This window comes from Bombina bombina, chromosome 8 (genome assembly GCF_027579735.1).
Source record: "Bombina bombina isolate aBomBom1 chromosome 8, aBomBom1.pri, whole genome shotgun sequence".
Classification (NCBI taxonomy): domain Eukaryota; kingdom Metazoa; phylum Chordata; class Amphibia; order Anura; family Bombinatoridae; genus Bombina; species Bombina bombina.
This window is the reverse complement of record NC_069506.1, coordinates 17,770,956-17,785,802: the sequence shown is the minus strand read 5'-3', so window position 1 is coordinate 17,785,802 and position 14,847 is coordinate 17,770,956. Positions and strand designations below refer to the sequence as shown.

Here is a 14,847-nt window from a genome sequence, read left to right as displayed (position 1 = left end):
GTAGGTGCAGTAACAGAAGTGGTGTAGTTTGTCATAAGGTCTGTAGGTGTATTAACAGAAGTGGTGTAGTTTGTCATGAGGTCTGTAGGTGCAGTAACAGAAGTGGTGTAGTTTTTCATGAGGTCTGTAGGTGTATTAACAGAAGTGGTGTAGTTTGTCATGAGGTCTGTAGGTGTATTAACAGAAGTGGTGTAGTTTGTCATGAGGTCTGTAGGTGCAGTAACAGAAGTGGTGTAGTTTGTCATGAGGTCTGTAGGTGCAGCAACAGAGAAAGTTGTGTAGTTTGTCATGAGGTCTGTAGGTGCAGTAACAGAAGTGGTGTAGTTTGTCATGAGGTTTGTAGATGTATTAACAGAAGTGGTGTAGTTTGTCATGAGGTCTGTAGGTATATTAACAGAAGTGGTGTAGTTTGTCATGAGGTCTGTAGGTGTATTAACAGAAGTGGTGTAGTTTGTCATGAGGTCTGTAGGTGTATTAGCAGAAGTGGTGTAGTTTGTCATGAGGTCTGTAGGTGCAGCAACAGAGAAAGTGGTGTAGTTTGTCATGAGGTCTGTAGGTGCAGTAACAATAGAAGTGGTGTAGTTTGTCATGAGGTCTGTAGGTGCAGTAACAGAAGTGGTGTAGTTTGTCATGAGGTCTGTAGGTGCATTAACAGAAGTGGTGTAGTTTGTCATGAGGTCTGTAGGTGCAGCAACAGAGAAAGTGGTGCAGTTTGTCATGAGGTCTGTAGGTGCAGTAACAGTAGAAGTGGTGTAGTTTGTCATGATGTCTGTAGGTGCAGTAACAGTAGAAGTGAGGTAGTTTGTCATGAGGTCTGTAGGTGCAGTAACAGAAGTGAGGTAGTTTGTCATGAAGTCTGTAGGTTCAGTAACAGTAGAAGTGGGGTTGTTTGTCATGAGGTCTGTAGGTGCAGTAACAGTAGAAGTGGGGGAGTTTGTCATGAGATCTGTACGTGCAGTAACAGTAGAAGTGGTGTAGTTTGTCATGAGGTCTGTAGGTGCAGTAACAGTAGAAGTGAGGTAGTTTGTCATGAGGTCTGTAGGTGCAGTAACAAAAGAAGTGGGGTAGTTTTTCATGAGGTCTGTAGGTGCAGTAACAGTAGCAGTGGGGTAGTTTCTCATGAGGTCTGTAGGTGCAGTAACAGTAGAAGTGGTGTAATTTGTCATGAGGTCTGTAGGTGCAGTAACAGTAGAAGTGGGGTAGTTTGTCATGAAGTCTGTAGGTGCAGTCACAGTAGAAGTGGGGTAGTTTGTCATGAGGTCTGTAGGTGCAGTAACAGTAGAAGTTCGGTAGATTGTCATGAGGTCTGTAGGTGCAGTAACAGTAGAAGTGGGGTAGTTTGTCATGAGGTCTGTAGGTGCAGTAACAGTAGAAGTGGGGTAGTTTGTCATGAAGTCTGTAGGTGCAGTCACAGTAGAAGTGGGGTAGTTTGTCATGAGGTCTGTAGGTGCAGTAACAGTAGAAGTTCAGTAGATTGTCATGAGGTCTGTAGGTGCAGTAACAGTAGAAGTGAGGTAGTTTGTCATGAGGTCCGTAGGTGCAGTAACAGTAGAAGTGGTGTAGTTTGTCATGAGGTCTGTAGGTTCAGTAACAGTAGAAGTGGGTAGTTTGTTATGAGGTCTGTAGGTGAAGTCAGAGTAGAAGTGAGGTAGTTTGTCATGAGGTCTGTAGGTGCAATTACAGTAGAAGTGGGGTAGTTTGTCATGATGTCTGTAGGTGCAGTAACAGTAGAAGTGGGGTAGTTTGTCATGAGGTCTGTAGGTGCAGTAACAGTAGAAGTGAGGTAGTTTGTCATGAGGTCTGTAGGTGCAGTAACAGTAGAAGTGAGGTAGTTTGTCATGAGGTCTGTAGGTGCAGTAACAGTAGAAGTGAGGTAGTTTGTCATGAGGTCTGTAGGTGCAGTAACAGAAGTGGTGTAGTTTGTCATGAGGTCCGTAGGTGCAGTAACAGTAGAAGTGGTGTAGTTTGTCATGAGGTCTGTAGGTTCAGTAACAGTAGAAGTGAGGTAGTTTGTCATGAGGTCTGTAGGTGCAGTAACAGTAGAAGTGAGGTAGTTTGTCATGAGGTCTGTAGGTGCAGTAACAGTAGAAGTGGTGTAGTTTGTCATGAGGTCTGTAGGTGCAGTAACAGTAGAAGTGAGGTAGTTTGTCATGAGGTCTGTAGGTGCAGTAACAGTAGAAGTGAGGTAGTTTGTCATGAGGTCTGTAGGTGCAGTAACAGTAGAAGTGAGGTAGTTTGTCATGAGGTCTGTAGGTGCAGTAACAGTAGAAGTGAGGTAGTTTGTCATGAGGTCTGTAGGTGCAGTAACAGTAGAAGTGGGGTAGTTTGTCATGAGGTCTGTAGGTGCAGTAACAGTAGAAGTGAGGTAGTTTGTCATGAGGTCTGTAGGTGCAGTAACAGTAGAAGTGAGGTAGTTTGTCATGAGGTCTGTAGGTTCAGTAACAGTAGAAGTGGGGTAGTTTGTCATGAGGTCTGTAGGTACAGTAACAGAAGTGGGGTAGTTTGTCATGAGGTCTGTAGGTACAGTAACAGAAGTGAGGTAGTTTGTCATGAGGTCTGTAGGTGCAGTAACAGTAGAAGTGGTGTAGTTTGTCATGAGGTCTGTAGGTGCAGTAACAGTAGAAGTGGTGTAGTTTGTCATGAGGTCTGTAGGTGCAGTAACAGTAGAAGTGGTGTAGTTTGTCATGAGGTCTGTAGGTGCAGTAACAGTAGAAGTGGTGTAGTTTGTCATGAGGTCTGTAGTTGCAGTAACAGTAGAAGTGGTGTAGTTTGTCATGAGGTCTGTAGGTGCAGTAACAGTAGAAGTGGGGTCGTTTGTCATGAGGTCTGTAGGTGCAGTAACAGTAGAAGTTCGGTAGATTGTCATGAGGTCTGTAGGTGCAGTAACAGTAGAAGTGGGGTAGTTTGTCATGAGGTCTGTAGGTGCAATAACAGTAGAAGTTCGGTAGATTGTCATGAGGTCTGTAGGTGCAGTAACAGTAGAAGTGGGGTAGTTTGTCATGAGGTCTGTAGGTGCAGTAACAGTAGAAGTGGGGTAGTTTGTCATGAGGTCTGTAGGTGCAGTAACAGTAGAAGTGGTGTAGTTTGTCATGAGGTCTGTAGGTGCAGTAACAGTAGAAGTGAGGTAGTTTGTCATGAGGTCTGTAGGTGCAGTAACAGTAGAAGTGGGGTAGTTTGTCATGAGGTCTGTAGGTGCAGTAACAGTAGAAGTGGGGTAGTTTGTCATGAGGTCTGTAGGTGCAGTAACAGTAGAAGTGGGGTAGTTTGTCATGAGGTCTGTAGGTGCAGTAACAGTAGAAGTGGGGTAGTTTGTCATGAGGTCTGTAGGTGCAGTAACAGAAGAATCTAACATTACCCTGAATTTAACCCTTAAATCTAGCAATTAATGGAAATGTTTCTTTTTTATTCTAGCTCCTGTACTGACTGGGCCATTTGAGGAGGGTAAGTTGAAATTCCAGCTGGCCACTTGAATAAGGTTAGAGAGGGGTGAAGTTACTTGTTGACAAAACAAACATTTACCACCACCCTCAAATGTATGGTCTTCTATCACTTTTTATTTCACTGTGAATTTAATAGGAAAATTCACTAAACATAGTGAGACAATACAGTAAAGTAAAGACTACTGGGAGCTAGCTGATGATTTGTGGCTGCACATATATACTTCTTGTCATTGGCTTAGCTGATGTGTTCAGCTAGCTCCCAGTAATCGTTTGCTGCACATTCAACAATGGATACCAAGAGAACAAAGCACATTTGATTATTGAAATAAATTCAAAAGTTATTAAAAATCTAACCCTGACTCTGAGGTTGATTTAACAAGTGTCAATAGGACATGATTCTCTATAGTGCATCCGCTGCTTAATAAATGGAGCCCTAAATCTAAGCCTAGCCTGTAATCTAACTCTAGCTCTAAAGAGAGAAAGTTTATAGAGTGACAGAGATCTGAGAATACTGCATATTTTGATGCATTAGAAACTTGTCTTTATGGTCAAAGAAAAGCGGAAATAAATATTATTTTTATTCTCTTTAGGTACAGTACACATAATGCAGCCAGAAGATATGCTCCAAGAAAGTGAGTATTCACTATATGTCTGGTATATATTCTTCATCAATCATATATAATAGCTTCAACAAGCTTGCTATTGTTTTGTAAACCAAATTTAAAATATGAAATAAGTGAAATAATTAGGCTCTTGTGTTTTACTGTCTGGGACATTTGGTCTCAATGAAGTGAGAGTGTATTCAATTCAATATAAATATTATGTGCAATCCAAATATGATAAGTATGAGATATTGAGGCCTAGTTATCAAGCCGTCAACCTCAAATACGCTGGAATTCCGCAGCGTATTTGTGGCGAGGCTGATTTGCCTATGTTATCAAGCCCTATACACCGGCAAAAGTAGAATTTAGTGATGTAAGCTTCGATCCGCCGGACTCAGTCCGACACAGATCGATTGTTACATTACTACAGATGTTCCGCACACAAGTTTGGCACAATCTGACTACTTTTGCTAGTTATCAAAAAACTAGCAGGTACGCTCGGCACTTTTCCGGCCCAGCGTACCTGGTTTTCAAACCGCCGCCCTGGAGGTGGCGGATCCCATAGGAATCAATGGGAGTCTGACCATAGCGAAAGTTCATGTTCGCTGCTGCCCGACATCCCATTGATTCCTATGGGAGCTGTCTACACCTAACACCCTAACATGTACCCCAAGTCTAAACACCCCTAATCTGTCCCCCCCTACACCACCGCAACTAAATAAATGTATTACCCCCCTAAACCGCCACTCCCGGAGCCCACCGCAAGCTACATTATACATATTAACCCCTAATCTGTCCCCCCTACACTGCCGCAACTAAATAAAGTTATTAACCCCTAAACCGCCGCTCCCGGACACCGCCGCCACCTATATTAAATTTATTAACCCCTATCCTGCCCCCCTACACCGCCGCAACTATAATAAAATTATTAACCCCTAGACCTAAGTCTAACCCTAACCCTAACACCCCCTAACTTAAATATTAATTAAATAAATCTAAATGTTATAACTCTTATTAACTAAATTAATCCTATTTAAAACTATATACTTACCTTTAAAATAAACCCTAAGATAGCTACAATGTAATTAATAATTACATTGTAGCTATCTTAAGATTTATTTTTATTTTACAGGTAACTTTGTATTTATTTTAGCTAGTTAGAATAGTTATTAAATAGTTATTAACTATTTAATAACTACCTAGCTAAAAGAAATACAAAATTACCTGTAAAATAAATCCTAACCTAAGTTACAATTAAACCTAACACTACACTATCATTAAATTAATTAAATAAATTACCTACAAATAACTACAATTAAATACAATGATATAAACTAACTAAAGTACAAAAAATAAAAAAGCTAAGTTACAAAAAATAAAAAAATAAGTTACAAACATTTCAAAAATATTACAACAATTTTAAGCTACTTACACCTAATCTAAGCCCCCTAATAAAATAACAAATCCCCCCAAAATAAAAAAATGCCCTACCCTATTCTACATTAAAAAGTTAACAGCTCAATTACCTTACCAGCCCTTAAAAGGGCCTTTTGCGGGGCATGCCCCAAAGAAAACAGCTCTTTTAGCTCTAAAATAAAAATACAACCCCCGCAACATTAAAACCCACCACCCACATACCCCTACTCTAACCCAAACCCCCCTTAAATAAACCTAACACTACCCCCCTGAAGATCATCCTACCTTTAGCCGTCTTCAGCCAGCCGACCACCGATGGAACCGAAGAGGAGATCCGGAGCGGCAGAAGTCATCATCCAAGGGGCGCTGAAGAAGTCTTCCATCCAACTGAAGTCATCATCCAAGGGGCGCTGAAGAAGTCTTCCATCCGATTGAAGTCATCATCCAGGCGGCGTCTTTACTCTTCATCCATCTGGAGCGGAGCGGAGCCATCTTCAGACGAGCCTAGGCGGAGCCATCTTCTTTCACCGACGACTGAACGATGAATGACGGTTCCTTTAAGTGACGTCATCCAAGATGGCGTCTCTCGAATTCTTCAGCGCCCCTTGGATGATGACTTCTGCCGCTCCGGATCTCCTCTTCGGTTCCATCGGTGGTCGACTGGCTGAAGACGGCTAAAGGTAGGATGATCTTCAGGGGGGTAGTGTTAGGTTTATTTAAGGGGGGTTTGGGTTAGAGTAGGGGTATGTGGGTGGTGGGTTTTAATGTTGGGGGGTTGTATTTTTATTTTGCAGGCAAAAGAGCTGTTTTCTTTGGGGCATGCCCCGCAAAAGGCCCTTTTAAGGGCTGGTAAGGTAATTGAGCTGTTAACTTTTTAATGTAGAATAGGGAAGGGCATTTTTTTTATTTTGGGGGGATTTGTTATTTTATTAGGGGGCTTAGATTATGTGTAAGTAGCTTAAAATTGTTGTAATATTTTTGAAATGTTTGTAACTTATTTTTTTTATTTTTTGTAACTTAGCTTTTTTTATTTTTTGTACTTTAGTTAGTTTATTTAATTGTATTTAATTGTAGTTATTTGTAGGTAATTTATTTAATTAATTTAATGATAGTGTAGTGTTAGTTTTTTTTTTTAATATTTATTTATAGACCAACATGAGTACAAAACACAAAATGTGCCACGCAGGGCTTAGTTTGATAACATATTACAAAAGGAATTGATGCATTTGTCTTAACTAAACAAATAATGATAATAAATTAATTAATTAATTTATTAATTGTTAATAAATTAATACCTATTATACTCAATGAAGGTATTTTCTATTTATTTTATGCATTTAATTAAAAAGAAAGAAAAGCAACTATATTCATTCAGATAGTAAACAGTTCGCTTCAAGGTCAGTTTCATATTCCTCAGATAAATTATCGAGGTAAGGGAGATGTGTATAGCTATAATACGGGGAGAGGAGGAGGGGAGAAGGAGGGCAAGAGGAGAGAGAAGGAAAAAGAGAGAAGAAAAAAAATCCTGGGGCCACGCCAGTTCTTAAGAATTAAGTTTCTTGTTGCCAAAATTGTCACATTTCTAGCCTTCATATGTTCAATAACCATAGGCGATTCTCTAAGAAAAACAACTTCCGCCAGAGAGATAGAGAGAGGATGTATCTTCAGTGTTTTTTTAAGCCAAAATTCTACTTTTTGCCATAACTGTTTTATCTTCGGGCATGCCCACAACATGTGAACAATATCTGCTGCTAAATATGCACACTTTGGGCATACATTGAATTCATGATTATGCCATTTATATCCCTTTAATGGAGTGTAGTAAGATCTATATAATAGTTTAATATGTGATTCTCGCCAACTTGCGGATAAGGTAGTCTGGGCTGTTATAGATATAGATTTTTCTACCTGTTCTATCTCCAAATTTAATTCTGGATATATAAGATTCCATCTCTGCGTTATCTGGCTTAAGTTAGAATTTCCTTGAGAGCTAGTCGCTAATTCATACCAGATTGAAACAGAGGTTAAGTCATTTTTTGCAAGAATAGGCCAGTTATCTAATTTTCCCCATGACCATACCCATCCGAATTTCTCAGTGAGAGAAAAGAGGTAGTGTCTCGCCTGTAAATAAGCAAAAAAAGTCCTTATTATTCAATTGGAACTCTTGCTTTAATCTATCGAATGATTTTACTGATAAGGTATCTTGATCTTGATCTATGAATTGAGCCATAAAAGTTAGGCCTTTCTCCTGCCAGGTCTGAAATAATCGAGATTGTGTTCCTTGTTGAAATTCTGGATTGCCACATAAACATTGAAATTTTGGAATAGAAAGATCAATATTTACTTTTTGTCCAAATTTCTTCCAAGCTTGTATTATTACATATATCGAATTAAAAGACTTCACCTTCTTTGGGATTAATTGTACTGGACAATGGATTAATGCTATGGGATTATAGGGATATAGAATGTTTTTTTCAAGTTTATTGTTAGTAAAATAATCTTTGTTCTCAATCCAGTCTATCACTATGCGTGCGAGAAAGACTAAACTATATTTGCTAAGATCAGGCAGGGCCAATCCCCCATATTTTTAGGAAGATAAAGTTTGTCTAAGGAGATACGGGGTCTCTTGCATTTCCATATAAAGTATCTGAGAACCCTGTTCAATTTTTTCCAATCCTTCACTTTTAGAATAACCGGAATATTCTGTAAAGGAAAAATAATTTTTGGGAGTAAAACCATCTTAAATAAAGCGATACGTCCTGATAGGGATAATGGAAGATTTTTCCAACTATTCAAGTACTCTATTATCTTTGATAATATGGGAGGAATATTAAGACCATACCACTCTTTTGGGTCAGCTGATATATTAATTCCAAGATACCTAAAATGGGAGATTACCTCCTTAAAAGGTATCATATGCGGAGAAGCCTCGTTTTTCCTAACCTATAGTAATTCTGATTTCGTGTTATTGATCTTGTAGCCAGTGAAAGACCCGAAGGAGTTAATGATCGACAGCAATCTTGGAATATTTTTTCCTGTATCCGACATATAAATCAACACATCATCAGCATATAAAGCGATTTTTTGCTCTGACGAGCCAATTATTATTCCCTCAATAGATTGCCTGATTTTAAGAGCTAGGGATTCCATCGCTAAGTCAAATAATAAGGGTGATAATGGGCATCCTTGCCTCGTACCTCTCTGGAGTTTAATTATCTTAGATTCTAAGTTACCAATGACCAGTTTGGTAGAGGAGTTATTACATAGATTGTCAATAAAAGAAAGAAAATTGTCTTTAAAGCCAAAGTTAAGCAATGTAGTTAGAATATGTCGATGATGTACCGAATCAAACGCTTTTTCTGCATCGAGCGTGATAATTGCAAGATCAAGATGGTCATATGCAGAAATTTCTTGCGAATTATGAAAATAATCGAGAACAAGAAATAATTCTCTAACCTTAGCCGCTAAGTTACGTTTAGAGAGGAATCCTGCCTGGTCTTTGTCGATAAGAACTCCAATCTCACACTGAAGTCTCTTAGCTAGGATTGAAGATAGTATCTTATAATCAGTGTTCAATAACGCAATAGGGCGGTAGGACTCATTTTTCACGGGGTCCTTTCCTGGCTTCAAGATCAAAACTGTGGTAGATGCGGCAAAATTCCATGAAACAGGTTTTTTTTCTATGTAATAGTGATTAAAAAGATTTCTTAAGTGGGGGATTAGAACAGGAGATAGTATCTTATAGAACTCACTAGGTAGAAAGTCCGGTCCAGAAGCTTTTTCCAATTTTAAATTTCTGATAGCACACATAATCTCTTGATCAGAAATAGGAGCATTGATTTTGGCTGTTGCTTCCTCAGCCAAACACGGATTTTCAAGCCCTCTCCAGAATAATTCTGAAGAGTGTTAGGTTTAATTGTAACTTAGGTTAGGATTTATTTTACAGGTAATTTTGTATTTCTTTTAGCTAGGTAGTTATTAAATAGTTATTAACTATTTAATAACTATTCTAACTAGCTAAAATAAATACAAAGTTACCTGTAAAATAAATATAAATAGCTACAATATAATTATTAGTTATATTGTAGCTTTATTAGGGTTTATTTTAACGGTAAGTATTTAGTTTTAAATAGGAATAATAAATTTAATAAGATTTAAATTTATTTAGATGTATTTAATTAATTTTTAAGTTAGGGGGGTGTTAGGGTTAGACTTAGGTTTAGGGGTTAATAATTTTATTATAGTGGCGGCGGTGTAGGGGGGCAGGATAGGGGTTAATAAATTTATTATAGGTGGCGGCGGTATAGGGGGGCAGGATAGGGGTTAATAAATTTATTATAGGTGGCAGCGGTATAGGGGGGGCAGGATAGGGGTTACTAGGTATTATGTAGGTGGCGGTGGGCTCCGGGAGCGGCAGTTTAGGGGTTAATACATTTAATATAGTTTCGGCGGTGTCCGGGAGCGGCGGTTTAGGGGTTAATAACTTTATTTAGTTGCGGGGGGCTCCGGGGTCGCCGGTATAGGGGGTAGAACAGTATAGTTAGTGTGAGTGCTTAGTGACAGCTTGTCAATAAAGCTGTCAAAAAGCCAAAGAGCAGCGAGATCAGATGAGTGATAACTATCACAGTCCGCTGCTCATCGCCCCATACTTAGTGCGTGGCTTTTTGACAGTTTTTGTTATAACTTTGGCGAGATTTTTCAGGTCCGCGGCGGCGATGGTAGGCAAGCTTAGGCGGGCGTATTGGGCCGGCAAAGGCAGGTAAGTAGACACGTTGATAACTAGGCCTCATTATGTCAGTGTCTTTCCTTAGTACCTCTTATGCTCATTTTAACTATCCTGTAGTTTGCCCTATATATCACTTTCCACAATATCAGTTAGTTCCTTTTTATTTTTGCACTTAAAGGGACATTCCAGTCAAAATTTAAATGCACATAGATGAATTACATCTTTGAATAGAAACATATTTGCAATATAGATATATTGGCAAAAATGTTTCTAGTAAAAGTTATTGCTGTTTTTGTGTTAACCTTTTCATCTGCACATTCATGTGAAGCTTTTCCTAAGCTTTAAATTACTGTTTTTAATTATAGATAGTAAGAGAATGAAGAAAAATTGATAGCAGGAGTAAATTAGAAAGTTGCTTATAATTGCATGCTCTATCTGAATTATTAAAGAAAAACTGGGTTTAGTATCCCTTTAAGGATGTTTATAGAGATTGATCATTTCTGACATGGAATGAACAATAATTATACTTGAGCATTTTACATTACAATATCAAAGTGTTTACCGCCCATTTAAAACAGGGTCCTTCTGACTGAAGGGTTCAAACAGATTTCTACAAATAGTCTATTTAAAATAAATATAAACTTTTAAGCTATACATAATAACATTGGTAATGTAATTCAAGTTTTTAGAAAGTAAGACTTTTAGATGACTAAAGAAATAAAGGAAATGTATTCCTTTTAATTGATTAATTTTGATAAAATGTAATATTGGTTTATCCCATTTGTTTTTTACTCACTCTATAGAGGGCTCCAGGCTGATGCTCAGTAACATTGTTCTCAGTATATCAGTTAAAGATAAATAACAGCTTATTTTTGTTTTGTTGATCTGTTATGAATAAATTCGGATTATTTTTAAATTAACGGTTATTTGAGTAACAATTATAACACAAGACATTGTTTTCAGTAATAATTTTCTTTATTGTTGCAGAAACCTTTAAAGGATTAGTTTTAAAATTAAAATCCCATGGTAAAAAATCAACAGCAACAGAAAAGGCCAATGCCAAGCAAAACAGCTTCTAAACTAGAATCATAACCAATTTGACATATATTTTTGTTTGATAAGTAGAATTGTTTCTCCACGAGGAGTCTGCTGGCATTGAATCATGGCTGGACATTGTCAGGAACAATTGATTTAGGTCTCTGTTGGGCTTTCTGTCCCACCAGAATGTGTCATTACCATTGTAGGCATGACAACCTTCCTCCTTTAAGAAAAGTCTCTTTATCCCCAGTATAATTTCTGTTTGAGTCTTCTAGACAGTTTGACATAATAAAGATAAAGATAATTTATTATCTGCCATGTATGTGTAAGTTCTGATATGAGGAACATAGGGAGCAATGTACTTCACTCGGATACACATCAAGCCTTACAATGAAGTCACTGAATATTAACTCAGTAACCATCCCTATGGAAACATTAACTCTTAACATTAGTTTTTTTCTCACTCATAACTTTCTTGTACTTCATGATCATTCTACTTTCTCATGTGCTTTCTCTCAGTCCAAATTTGCCTTGTTTATCTCAGCCTTCGATATCATCATGCAGTCACTACATATTATAAAATCATTTGTTGATTTAACTTATATAGTACCTATGTTCAGAAAGCACAAATTAAGCAAAATATATCAGATTAAAATGTATTTCAGATCTATAGAGTCATTATTACAATTGTCTTAATTAATAATTAAAGAAAAATAAAACAATTCCCATTAATATTTTACAGGCTCTGAATTAACCTCACTGGGCAGAGAGTTTGTTACTGTGTTTATGCAGAATCATGAACCCAAAGAGACCCCACAACTGGAGCTTCTGGTTACCGGAACTAAACCATCAACCTCTGTCACTGTCACCATTAACAAATCTGACTTTAGGAAAAAGGTGAAGGTTGGAGAGGGAGAAACCATATCTATTCCTATAACAACAAATGTAGAGATGAGTGGGACAAACACATCACCAAGTTCTATAGTGATTAAAGCTGATTTTGGAGTTACAGTGGTCTCTCGCAGCTATAAATACGGCAGTAGTGACACAGCTTTGCTTTACCCAGTGCGTCTGTGGGGAGTTGAGTATTATATAATTACCCCTCCATGGGGGGCAGATGGAGCTTTCACTGAGTTCTCTGTGATTGGCTATGAAAGCCCCACTGTTATTAATATCTACCTAAAAGGAGCTGTGAGTTTCCAAGGAAAGAATTATCCAAAGGACAGCAAGCTCACACTCACCCTTGAACCTTTACAGGCTGTCCAGATTCAGAGTACTGATGATCTCTCTGGCACTAAGATAGTTGCTGATCATCCTGTGGCTGTCCTCAGTGGGCACACATGTACTCAGAGAAATGGAGATTGTGGTCATGTACACGAACAACTCTTGCCAGTGGCCAGCTGGGGATCCTCATTCTTTGTACCAGGCATTTCCTTCCAGCCTAAATCTGATATTGCTTTTATTATGTCTGCCCAAGATACTTGCATTGAATACCAGTCTGGGGAGAAGATAGAAAACAGAAATGTGGTAGCTGGAGAGTTGATGCAGTTGGAAGTTACAAAATCATCACCACTATTCATCCATGCCAATGAGAAGATACAGGTTTTGTTTTATGGTACGGGTGGTACATTTAATGACATACCCTTTGATCCTTTCTTCACCAACATTCAAAGCACTGAACGTTATGGCACCGCTTATGAGCTCATAGGGCAAGATAAGTTTGAAACAAATCTGGCAATTATTGTGAGCAAGACCACAGCTGAATCAGGAATCACTGTTGATGGAAAGTTACCAGAAGGAATTGTATGGAGAGAAATCCCTGGATCTGAGTACTCATGGGCAGAATATAACTTTGGTAGTGGCTTCAGTTATCACACAATGCAGCATCTCTCAGTACCCTTTGGCCTCTTAATCTTTGGGTACTCTCCAAGTCTTACCTATGGGTATTTGGCACCTTGCATTAAGGGTAAAAAGAACATTAATTCATTTTTTTAAATTCATTTTGCTTTTTTTAATTTAATTTTATTATTAAAAAAAATATTTATTTTCTCCAACATATTTAAATTAATGTTTCTTTTGTATTCTAGCTCCTTTGCTGACTGGGACAATTGTGGAGGGTAAGTGGAAATTTCAATTGACCAGTTTAGTACGTTCATTAAAGGGACACTGTACCCAATTTTTTTCTTTCATGATTCAGATAGAGTATGCAATTCTAGGCATCTTTCTAATTTACTCCTATTGTCAAATTTTCTTTATTCTCTTGGTATCTTTATTTGAAAAGCAAGAATTTAAGTTTAGATGTCGGCCCATTTTTGGTGAACAACCTGGGTTGTCCTTGCTGATTGGACAGCACCAATAAACAAGTGTTGTCCATGGTTCTGAACCACAAATTGGCTGGTTCCATAGCTTAGATGTCTTCTTTTTCAAATAAAGAAAGCGAGGGAACGCAGAAAAATTGCTAATAGGAGTAAATTAGAAAGTTGCTTAAAATTGCATGTTCTATCTGAATCACAAAAGAAAAAAATTGGGCTCAGTGTCCCTTTAAGGTTATAGAGAGGTGTAGTTACTTGTTGATAAAACAGATGTTTACCACTGCCCTCAAATGTAATTTATGGTCTTCTGTCACTTTTATTTAATTGTGAATTTAATTTACTAAACATAGTGAGACAATACAGTAAGGTAAATATTCATTAAGTGACTTACATAATAGCACAACCGTCCATACCTATAACCCCAGTTATAGATTACATTTAATAACTGTAAGGATAGCATAACATTGTTCATTAAAGAAGACTGTTTTTTATTATTATTATTATTATTATTAATAATAATGTTTTTTTGTACAACATTAGCAATTTAATAGCTCTGTAAGAGTTTGAAGGCATTAGTTTAAATGACCGTACCCTTCGAGTGGAACTCATTCTATATAGCATAGAGCAAACTTTTAACAAATGCAGCCGTTTGATTATAATAGAGCATAACTCGCAAATTATGCTTGTGACGAGGGGCAGCTAAAAATCTTTTTGAATTGCACAATTTTTGAGTTGTGATATTGCAACAAGGTTTGCCCCACAATAAATTTTTGTGTGTATATGTGTGCAGGTGTTTATATGTGTGCGAGTGTGTAGGTTGGTATATGTGTGTGTGTGTGCAGGTGTGTATATGTGTGCGAGTGTGTGTAGGTTTGTATATGTGTGTGTGTTTAGGTTGGTATATGTGTGTGTGTGTGTGCTGGTGTGTATATGTATCTGTGTTTATGTGTTTGTGTGTGTGTGTATATGTGTGTATTTGCAAGTGTGTATATGTGTGTGTGTTTATATGTGTGTATGTATATGTGTGTGTGCAGGTGTGTTTATGTGTGTGTATGTGCAGGTGTGTATATGTGTAGGTTGGTATATGTGTGTTTGTGCAGGTGTGTGTATGTGTGTGTGTGCAGGTGTACTGTGTATGTGTGTGTGTGCAGGTGTGTATATGTGTGTGCGTAGGTTGGTATATGTGTGTTTGTGCAGGTGTGTATATGTGTGGTGTGTGTGTGTGTGTGTGCAGGTGTACTGTGTATATGTGTGTGCAGGTGTGTAAATGTGTGTGTGTAGGTTGGTATATGTGTGTTTGTGCAGGTGTGTAT

At 37.9% G+C, this 14,847-nt stretch overlaps 1 protein-coding gene across 1 annotated transcript; it reads left to right on the top strand.

The window, feature by feature from the left end:
• Positions 1-4,044: 4,044 nt before the first annotated feature.
• Positions 4,045-13,217, top strand: LOC128638764 (IgGFc-binding protein-like). Its single transcript, XM_053690901.1, has 2 exons — positions 4,045-4,072; positions 11,965-13,217. The coding sequence occupies exons 1-2, from the start codon at positions 4,045-4,047 to the stop codon at positions 13,215-13,217; spliced, it is 1,281 nt and encodes a 426-aa protein (XP_053546876.1).
• The last annotated feature ends 1,630 nt before the right edge of the window (positions 13,218-14,847 follow it).